We start from the raw sequence: 11,376 nt of genomic DNA, 5'->3' as shown, positions 1-11,376 counted from the left end.
TAGCATTTATAATGACCAAAAAAAAAAATTGGATGGGCTCAAAATCTACTACAGTTTTAAACAATTCTTGGTCTAATTCAAACGTATGGGATAGTAAACAATGAAAAGGAAACTCTGCCGTGAATATTTATCTGAGTTGTTTGCTGGCCAGAAAATTAACACTTAGAAATTCAAAAATAAATCTAAGGAATACTTATTAAGTAGAAGTTTTACAATGATTAACTGAAGAGTGGATACTGCCTTTTTGCCTCTTTCTTCATTTACCACACCCCAATTACAGAAGACAAGCTTTTATGTAATTTACCTGGAAAAGTGTGTTAGCACCTTGTAGCCTGGCTGGACTTAGGGGAGCAACAGGACTGAGAGTACTCCAAAAGTGGATACTGGAGAGCAAGGGGCTCGGAGTCAGTAAGATGGGCGTCTGCAATACACAAACCAAAAATATAACTAAATGGCTTATCAGGATTATGTTTACCCTTGTAATACACAAATAGCTCTGAATCCAAATATTGTCCTATTCTCCACTCCAAGTATCTCCAAGTCGGAAATCTTATCATGAGGAAAAACTCAGAAATTACTTTTACAACCCAGGTAAGATAAAGGTCAAAATATTTTCTAACCCGTTTTTGGTAGAATCTTTTTTAAATAGAAAAACAAAACCAGTCTGAATTTTGGTATGGAGAAATTATGGGTAACTGAGTCACAAACATATTTTCCCCTTAATAATGCGTAGGTCTAGGAGTAATCTAACTATTTAAATGTTATATGAGATGAACAAATTAAGAAATAGCTAATGAAAATAACTGCACAAACTCGTAAGGACCTCAGGATCTGTTGTCTTCTAACTTGAGATTATCACTGTTGTTTTATAAGACCCGCCCCCCCAAAAAAAAGAGAGAGAGAGAATATACTTATTTTCTTTAGGAGAAAGTGGAAAAACCAAATACTTATTTACTTGTAGAACAATGAATTTTTTAACACAATACTCCAAACCTTTTATTTTGACAATCCTAATTGAGGTGAGGAATTGGGTTACTTTCACAGGGTCATATAACCTTCTGTAAGGCAAGCCTATGTAGCCAAATGAGAACTTGAGGTTATAAATTCTGGATCTGTTTTAAAAGGTGAGTAAAAACAAACAAAACCAAAAAAATGCGGCACTAATAAGAAAGAAAGTGGTGTTACCTGTGAAAAAAGTGCTGGCGTAAGAGAAGCTGTAGGGAGAGATGGGCTTAATATTCCCAGTGGGCTTGGATCACTGCCTGTGATCACCAGGGTTGGTGCCAGCTCTAACCCCTTGGGTTTCTTGGACCTTGATGAATTATTTGTTTTGTCCTTTTCTGGCAAAGCCAAATCCTGGTCTTTAGGCTCCAGGGACAAGTCCTCTGGAAGTTCCATTGGCTGAGAAGCCACTGATTCCATGTCTGTGTCCATGTCTGGGTTGGAACTCAGCGGTGGTGAAGGTGTTCTAGAAGGCTCCTGCAGAGGGGACACAGACGAAATAGGTGGTGGGGTGGTAAAAGCGGCAGTCACACTAGATGCAGAAGTTGGTGCTTCCAGAGAAGGCAGTCTGGGGGAAGCCAAATTCTCCAACACTTGCATAGTTTCTTCTGAAGATGGAGAAATACTTGGGCCAGTTGAAATGGCAGCAGCAAGAGGTTCAACTGGTGGCTTTTTGGCAGGTGTGGTTACAAATTTGATAACAGATGGGGTTGGCTCCTGAGGAGATTTTTTCTCTGCCAATTTCTCAGCTGGATTCTCAACCTTTATAGATTTGAAAAGCTTCCTGTTGGAGGAGTTCAAAGAGTTGAGAGTAAATGAAGAATATAAGCCAGAGTGTATGTAGTCATTGCGGCTAGAGGTCTTGGCACCAGGCTGTGGTGGCTTCTCTTTCCCGCCATTCTCCACATCTTTGGAACTGTTGCTGCTGAGTTCACTGACGCTTAAAGCTTCACAGTCTCCCTCAACCCTGCCCGCCGTCATCGGATCCATGTTCAGAATCTCGGGGTATGAGACAAACTTGTACACAAACTTCTGACCATTCACTTTTTTAATGATATTCTGTAGATAAATAAAAGAAGCACTCTTAGACTTTCTTAAACTTTTCTTAAGCATTTCTTAAACTTTACCCACCCGCCATGAAAAAGCTGACCTAATGAGGTTCTCTATTTGATAGGTAGGTTACTTGAAAGCTTCAAAATCATCTAAATTTATCTAGCCGTACCAAACACAGTTCCTACTATTATGGAGTACAAGTTAAAAACATTTAAATGTCTTATTAACAACTGAGCTCATATGTTACATAGAAGCTGAAAGATTTTCATTGCTTAACACTGTCAGCCAAGTATCTGTATGAAGTCAAAAATTTCTGAACTGCAATCTCAAACAACTCCAAAGGTACAAGCCATTCACATCCTGAGGAAGCAAAAAGGAATTCAGAATATTACTTCTGCTAAGGTTCCTACTTCCTTCTGAAACTCCAGCTGTTTCTTACCTCATCTCTCCATACAGGAAAGCTGATAACATCAACCACTCAGAGGTGAGAGAAATTAAGATCCCAGCTTCTCACTTAATTCTACCCATCCGAGCCATTTATTTTACTTCAGTGCCCAAGAATGTATTCAAAATAATAAGAAATTAAACAAAAAAATTTTAACTAAGAAATCATATCTAGGTATTAACAGTTATTCTTTAAGGTATTAATTTGTGTTCCAGGTTAAACTAAAAAGTAAAAATTAAGTAGAGCTAAAAAGATGAGTAAATATGAGACAATTTTTAAAGTAAATTATGATATAAACAAGAGTATTTATTCATCCTCAAGAATCTCAAATTTCCTTTTCCTTATTCCAACTCCATAATCATTTTTTCTTTAAAGACAACTGTAATTAGGAATAAAATATGAGCAATGGGAGTTGGGTACTGAATAAGAATTTGCAGAAATACACCTGGAACATTTACATCTTTCATCCTAATTCCAAACTGCTGAAGCTGTAAAATAAATTGAATTAAAATAAACCAGAACAGTGATCATTTCACAATGTATACAAATATTGCATCATTATGTTGTACACCCCAAACCAATATAACTTTATGTCAATTATACCTCAATTTAAAAAAATTTCTTTTAATAAATAAACCAGGACATTAGTACCTCTAACCTCACCAGAAGAGAAGGATCAATTCTTATTTTGAGGTGGATGTGTATTACCTTCACATAATAGTATCTGAGGGCTCGGCTGAGTTTGTCATAATTCATATTAGGCTTGTTCTTTCGAATCCCCCAGAGACGAGCCACCTCTTCTGCCTGCAAAAGCTTGAACTCCCCATTATTAGAGGTCCAGCAGATCATGTGATCGTTCTGAGGCTCCTTTAGGAGCTGAAGGAGGAACTGCCACAGGGTGATAGCACTGTCCATAGCAATGAGCTGAAAGAGGCATCGGATAAGATACACAATTAACAGCCAAACGTATATGTCAGACACTGTTTTAAGTACTCTAACTGTATTAGACTAATTACTCATTTTATCCCCACAACAATCCTATAAGACAGATACTACTGCAGCCTCATTTTACATGTGAAAAAACTGATTCATTAAAGAGTTAAGTAACTTGTCTAAGGTCACACATGTAAATGGTGGAGCTGAGATTTAAACGCAAGCAATTTGGATACAGAGTCCAAACTCTTAAGCATGCCGCGCTGCTTAAGAAAAGTCTTGCTGTGAGATAAAGCTAGTTTCATAAATTGCAGGAGCAGACTGACGAATGCCAACCAGTAGAGTATCAGTTATTAAATTTTATCTTAAAAACTCATTGTCATATTCTCTGAGACCACCATTTCAGCATCTATCTAAATTAGCCCAGCTGGTTTATTTGCCAGGATATGTTGTGTGTCTCAGGGTGGCCCAGAGGTATAGGGAATAATCTACTTTTGCTCCACTGGTATTTCTCCTCCAAATAGTTTCCATTATCATAAATGTAATTTACACATAAATTGGCAGCACTGAAAATTCAGCAAAATGTTCCCTAAATTACAAGTCCTGTCACCATTCTGTCCACAGGGATTCCACCTGCATAGATCCTGCTTTTATGTGATTAGCAACCTTTATTTGATTATCAAAACTGGAACTGAAATATCTTTCAGTATCTGCAGTTTTAGGATCTTCCTATTTAGGCCAGAGTTTCCTAAATTCAGCACTATTGATATTTTGGGCCAGATTATTTTTTGTTCCTGGACGCTGTCCTGTGCATTGTAGTTTAACAACATCCCTGGCCTCTACCCACTAGATGCCAGTAGCACCTCCTGCCCAATCTGGCAATCAAAATGTCTGCAGACATTGCCAAATGTTCTCCTGGGGGAACCATATCATCTCAGTTAACAACCATTGGTTTAGGCAATGGAGCAGCAAGGAAATGTTCTCACAGTTATTTTCCTCACAAAAACTTCAAAACACCTTGTTTATAAGGAAGAATTTTTTAAAAATATTTTTTAAAACATCTTTATTGGAGTATAATTGCTTTACAGTGGTGTGTTAGTTTCTGCTTTATAACAAAGTGAATCAGCTATACATATACATATATCCCCATATCTCCTCCCTCTTGCGTCTCCCTCCCACCCTCCCAGGAAGAATTCTTTAGGGCAGAAACTCTGGCCATATATAAGCACATTCTAAAAAGTCTATAATTGAACTTTACACACACACACACAAAACAAAAAACCTTCCTTTTAAAATCCATGAATTAGATCTCACTGGATCAGAACAGGACTTAAATGAAATCAATTCTGTTAAAATACTGTAAAAACAGGTAAATTGACTACATCAAAATTTAAAACTTTTGTGCTGCAAACAATACCATCAAGTGAGAAGACAATCCTTGGAATGGGTGAAAGTATTTTCAAATAATAAGGGACTTTCATCAAAAAAGTATAAAGAATCCTTACAATTAAAAAACAAACTAAAAATAGGCCAAGGATTTGAAAAGACATTTCTCCAAAAAGTAATACAAATGTCCAATAAGCACATGAAAAGATGCTCAGTGTCATTAGTTATTAGGGAAATTAAAATCCAAACCACACAAGATACCACTTCACACCTACTAGGATGGCTACAATCAAAAAGACAGCTGATAAGTGTTGGCTAGAATGTGGAGAAAAGTGAAACCCTCATACATTGCTGATGGGAATGTAAAACGGTGCAACCACTTTGGAAAAGTTTGGTAGTTCCTCAAAATACTAAACATAGAGTTACCGTATGACCCAGTAATTCCACTTGTAGGTATATGCCCAAGAGAAATGAAAATATATGTCCACACAGACACTTACACAGGAATGTTCACAGTGGCATTCCTAATACCCAAAAAAGTAGAAACCACCCAAATGTCCAACAACTGATGAGTGGACAAGCAACATGTAGTATAACCAGAGTGGAATATTAGCCAGAAAAAGGAATGAAGTAATGACATGGGCTACTTCAGTGGATGAACCTTGAAAACATTACCCTAAGTGAAAGAAGCCAGCCATTTATATGAAACGTCCACAATAGGCAGAAAGTAGATCAGTGGCTGCTGAGGGCTGGGAATGGGGAATGGGTGGGAAGAAGAAAAGGGGAGTGACTGTTAACGGGGTGATGAAAATATTCTAAATTTAGATTGTGGCGGTGGTTTTACAACTCTGTGAACATACAAAAACCACTGAACTGTACTAAGTAGGTAAATTTTATGGTATGTGAATTATATATCAATAAAGATGTTAAAAACAAACACTACAAACAATACAAAAGTTAGGCCTGAGAAACCTAACTCTTAACTATGTACAACTCACAAAGGGTCAACAATGTCTGCTTCCAAAAAGGGCAAAGATGAGGAACTATACTAGAAAATATCTGAGTTTCTATAACTTTTCTGAGACATTCAAAAAGTCCTCCAATTACCCTCAGTTATCACTTCGAAGCTGGTTATACAGAGATACTGTCATCCAAAAGTAGAGTCAGGAAAATAATAAAGAATAGGGGAGATGCCTCCCACATTTAGAGTTAATGGAGAAACTGAGGCCATGAATCTAAGTCTCTTTCCTCACAGTCATATACTCTGTTCATTAGGGAAACCACTTCCCTAGATGGATAAAAGCATTCACATCACCAGTGGGTTGTAAAGAAGTATTACATTATTAGATACTAAGTGATAATAATGTACAAATATGAAATGCTACTTTAATGCTAAATAACTATGCTCACTAGAAATCAGTTTCCCATAGCCTCACTTAAAGCTGGGTTAAAATAGAGGTTTTATATTATATCCATCAAGTATTGGGCAGGGAGGGGGGGGTCCCTGCCATTTCTCTGACTTTACTGCAGAGGCTTTTCTTCTGATAATGCCTGTTCACGGCAAGTTACTTTTTAACTACGTATGTTTCCCATTTAAACAATTATTTGTTAGTCTAAATCTGTTACAACTACTTCCCAGTAAATTTCAGCTTAACCAGAGAACTCAGTCTCCACATTTCCAAACGTCATCTTCATTATCAACAATGCTTACAGCAGTGTGTGAATATGTGTGAGAGAATGATAATGGTGATGATGTTGAAGCTAGAAAGGAGGGGAAGAGGAGAGAGGAGGAAAGAAGAAAGTGATCGGGGCAGAGAACCGGAATCTCAAGACTATTACAATCTGGTGCCTGTAATTCCATTTATTTTGAAAAAATTCCCCAAACCAAATCCGAGAGTCTTAATGCCTATCATGCAGATAGTACTTGAGCCCTACAGGTTTATAATGGCTAAGCAATACATGCAAAAAGAAAGAAATAACCATCAACATCTCCACAATGAGTACACAAGTGCCATCCTGAGCAAATGGGAGGTGTTCCCAAGGTGGTGTGGGTTTACCTTCCACCTCTCCCTTTGGTTATTAGGAGTGTACTGAGCCAAACGCTGGTGGGGCTGTTGCATACTGCAGGGCAGAACCCAACTGTGTGGAAAACGCTGCAACTTCTTTAGTGTACTTCACAGTGCGTCGGGGATGGGAAATGGTTGTGAAAGAAAATGAGCACTGTGGTTTCGGACTTACGTGCTGGAAAAAAAAAAAATTTCTTTTGCGAAAAACAAAGACATAAAATGGACATCCTCAGTGGGTACTTTAAAGGAATATTTTACTCATTCAATTTTGATATCAGTTTATTCTTCGACTGAAAAGGTGTTGAACCAATGGGCATATAGTTAAGCTGAACCTCTTCATTTTAGTTCCTAAAAGTGTGCTATTAATATGAAATTCAACAATTTCTTCAGCCATAAAAGAGAATTAAAGGAAAAAAGTTACAGAAGACAGTTATTTAAAATTACAAAGAGTGAAATAAAGTCAAAAATATTAAATACTTTTATTTTTATTATCAAAAAACCCCAAAACCCTTTTTCTTCTCACGAAAATCTCAATGTTTCTACAATTACCGTTTTTTCCAAAAGTTACAGTTTTAAGAGATTTTTAGTAGAAGTATAATGAGGGAGGGAAATACTTAACTGATCCAAATGAAGGAATCTGATTTTTGAGGGATTAAATGTGGAAAACATAACTGATTCTAACTTAACACTTCAAAGACAGTACATTAGTCCGTGTGCTAAAATGAAAGGAGCATGTTGAAGTAACTCATTAGGGAAAGGAAGCCTCTATTAAGTGAAACCTTTCCCACCCTAAACATGTTTATAATACACATAGTCCAGTTGCTGTGGTGACCCATGCCCCAACTATTTTTCAGAAACAGTAGCTAAGACCCCAAAAATAAATGTCTCCAAATTCAGAGTGCTGCTTAAGTAAAACAAAAGCAAATTATGAAATGTATAAAGACTAGTTTCGACTTAAAATCATCGTAGTTGTCAAAAAGTAATCTGGTGTATCTAACTGTACAGTATCCTATACTAACAGAATATTAAACGTGTACTGTTACACTACCATAAAATTTAAAAACATTTCCCTAAATGGATTCCACTTAACGCAGTTTTAACATTTAAACAAAATTAAAGAGGGGAGAGTTCCTGAGGGGGAAAACTGAATCACAATACATTTTAATGAAAACACCACTGACAGTCTTAAATATTGAAGCACCAAGTTTTCCACGCAGTGGGGCGGTGAGTGGGAGACGGCAAAGAGGGAGGGAGGCTCTGATCCACCAACCAAAGAGATGGGTGAACCGTTCCGATGAGGAATAAAATTCCAGAGTCTTTCTTTAAATGCCCTAAACTTCAAATAGCAATAGCTTGGGAAAAAGCCAACTGTGTATCGTTTGACTACTTCAGTCAACAATGCCCTTTATTTCCTGCCAAAGCCAGTTAATATTCAGCCCCCAAAAGATGTTTCCAATTGATCTTCTTAGGAATGAAGAAGCCACCAGCCTCGCGGCAGCTGTACATTAAACGGAAAGTAAAGAGGGGAGTGGGTTTGCGGGAGAAAAACAGAAAAAGAAATGAAACTTGACACCGGATGAATAGCGAGCTTGGGGAGAGGAAGAGACACGGATGACTGTGTGCCCCCGAGGAGATCAAAGTCCGGGGGAAGAGCCGCAACCTCACCGGGCCTGGGTAAGCACTGAATTACTGTACTTTCACTTTCCAACTTCCTGTCACTACAGAAAGTCAGAATTGCTCCCCTCTTGCCCCTCCCCCAAAAAACATCACTGCCACCTTTTGCCCCAGGGACCTCGCGGTACCAAATAAGGGGCGAAGAGAGCGGAGCGGGGCGCACCGCATCTACCTGCGCGCCTCGGGGCTAGGGCCGCCTGAGCGGGCGGGGCGGGGCAGGGGCGGATCCCTAGGGGAGCACGCGCCGCAGCCCCCGCGCCCGCCCCCGCGCGCTCGTTTCCTGTTGTGCAGCGAGCCCCTCGCCCCCGCCCGCGTTCCCCGCCGTTGGGGGGCCTCAAGACCCCGACGGGGCGCGGGGTGGACGGGGCGTGCGGGGCTGGCCGCTCACCGAGGCCGCGCGCGGGGCTCCCTCTGGGTCTCCGCCTCGAACACGATGCTCCTCTCCGCCCGCCGCCTTCTCAAGCTGGGAACTCGAGGATGGCGCGGCAGCCGCTGCGACCCCCGCGGCGGAGCCGGAGAAGGCGCCGGCGGCCGAGCCTAGCCCGCCGGGTGCCCGCAGCCGCCCGCATCTCCCGCCGCCGCCGCACCCGCCGCGACTCCTCGCGCCCCGCCCTCCCCGCCCCCACACGCGGCGGCAGCGGCGGCGGCGCGGGTCGTCGGGGCCGCTACCCGCCGGGCGCGCGCTCGGGGCGTTCCTCGCCGCGGCCAAGCCTGCCTATCGCTCCGCGGCCGCCCCCACTCTCAAACCCCCCGGCTGCGTTGGGGCCCCTCCCCGACGCCGGAGCTGATGCGCGTCACTTCCGGGGGCGGGAAGGGAGGGGCCAACAGCAGAGGGGCTCTGCCAGCCGCCGCCGTAGCAGCCTCTGCTGCCGTCCCCTTTCCCGTCCCGGTTTTGGGGGGCCAGGGGTGCGGGCGCGGTGAGGGTGCCGCTTAGGTTTCTCCGCTTTGCACTCTCCGCTGGACTACTATACTGCCAGTTGCTGTTTACTGAGCCCCACGACCCGAAACCGCACGCCAAAGCTGCCACATGGCTCGGGACCTCGGAGGGGCCTGGGGCCCCTCCGTGTCTCCCCCGCCCGAGGGAAGAGGTGGCGCTCGCCAAGCAGGCTCCAGGGGACCACTTCTGTTGTTGCGAAACTTAAATGTGAGGGCTTCTCTCTCCAGGCCTCCCGTCCTGCCTTCTTGGCTGGGTGGACAGAGAGGTCGGTTTTGCCACAGCTTTCTCATCTAAGTGCCAGATCCCAGGGCACTATGAACACTTGATAAACATTAAATCAACACTGTGGTTCTCTAGTGCCGGGACTGACAAATGGAAACACTGGTGTCCTGGGGAAAGCTCGTTCTGGCGTTGGAGTCGGAGATCTGGAAGCCATCCGTGGCTCTGCCTCTGACTAACTCGTCAGTCTTAAGCAACTTTCTTTACCTCCCAAAACAGCCTCAATATACGTAAAATGGCGAGCACCCAATCTCTTAGAGCTGTAATGATTAAAGGAGATAAGGTGCATAATCACCTCGCAGAGTGTCTAGCCCATAGGTTCTCATTAAATAACAATGTTTAAGGAATCAGGTCACACGGTGCAAGAAACTACTTGAACAATTTAGCAGCAGAAGGTATAACCTTATGCTGAACAAAACCTCCAAGAAGTATACTGTGTATCCCATTTAACAGGAAACCAAGGACAGGCCAGTGTCTTACTAGCTGTGTGTCCTGCAATGAGTTGCTTCACCACTCTGAACCTCAGTCCCCTCATGTAAAATGAAGATAATAATGTGCAGCATTGCTGGGAAGATAAAATGTGATAAAGGCTGTAATGTGCTTAGTGCATTACCTGACACATAGTAGACACCCAGTAAATGGTGATGTCATTTATTTTTGCCTCCTCCTCGTCCCCACAGTTGAATTCATGGTTTAAAAAAAAAAAAATTTTTTTTTTGGCCGCGCTAAGTAGCTTTCGTGATCTTAGTTCCCTGACCAGGGGTTGAACACTGGCCACAGCAGTGAAAGAGCGAGTCGTAACCACTGGACCCCCAGGGAGTTCCCCATGGCAAAATTAACTGAACTCACTGAGTGAAATGGGATCATCTCAGGGAGCTCTACTCAATACTCTGTAATGACCTATATGGGAAAAGAATGAAAAAGAGTGGATATATGTATGTGTATAACTGATTCACTTTGCTGTACAGCAGATGCTAACACAATATTTAAATCAACTATGCTCCAATAAAAATTAATTTAAAAAAATAACCGATATCATAAATGAAAAAGGAGACATCACCATCCATCCTATATTTAAACATGATAACAAAATACTATGAATAATTTTATGAAGATACATATGAAAACTTAGTTGAAGGGAAAATTCCTAGAAAAATAATTTAATAAAATGGCCAAAAAAAAAAAAAAAAAGAAAGAAATGTGATCCTATAATCCCTTTGAAGGCTCTTGGAAGAAAATCATCACTTTAATTTCCAACCTCCTCCATCATAATACAGAGTGATTATAACACATAGAGGTGTTCGTGGAAAAGCAATGCCAGCTAAAGATGTTAGCTTTTCAAAAATAATTTTATGACATATTTTCATTAAGAAATATGTGTTTTATGAGACTGACATGCTGCATACTGCGCTAAGGAGGCAACTAAGAAATAGGTGTTTTAAAAGGAACATGCAACATCTGAAAAGCAATAGTGCTCTTGGCCCCTACTACAAGTTTTTTCCTTGGAAAAACTTCCATTTTAGAAACCAAGAGGGGGACTTCCCTGGTGGCGCAGTGGTTAAGAATCCGCCTGCAAGGGATACGAGTTCGAGCCCTGGTCT

General features: G+C 41.4%; 1 protein-coding gene across 2 annotated transcripts in view; it reads right to left on the bottom strand.

Annotated features, from left to right (window-relative positions):
* The window catches only part of ELK4 (ETS transcription factor ELK4), an 18,549-nt gene extending 9,422 nt beyond the window's left edge, over positions 1-9,127 (bottom strand). Inside the window, exons 1-4 of one of the 2 annotated variants that reach the window (XR_003679427.2) lie at positions 8,948-9,113; positions 3,209-3,424; positions 1,186-2,061; positions 305-421 (exon numbers count right to left, since the gene is read on the bottom strand). Coding sequence is in view for 1 of the 2 variants with exons in the window: in XM_024133787.1 (XP_023989555.1) it covers positions 305-421; positions 1,186-2,061; positions 3,209-3,415 (1,200 nt within the window). In the remaining variant the exon portion in view is untranslated. Of the gene's footprint in view, positions 1-304; positions 422-1,185; positions 2,062-3,208; positions 3,425-8,947 lie in introns of both variants that reach the window. The other variant, XM_024133787.1, reaches the window with a different exon arrangement.
* Positions 9,128-11,376: the final 2,249 nt, after the last annotated feature.

The sequence above is a fragment of the Physeter macrocephalus genome, chromosome 4 (assembly GCF_002837175.3).
Source record: "Physeter macrocephalus isolate SW-GA chromosome 4, ASM283717v5, whole genome shotgun sequence".
Lineage (NCBI taxonomy): Eukaryota > Metazoa > Chordata > Mammalia > Artiodactyla > Physeteridae > Physeter > Physeter macrocephalus.
Note: the sequence above shows the minus strand (reverse complement) of the source record. Positions and strands in the feature narration are given on the sequence as shown.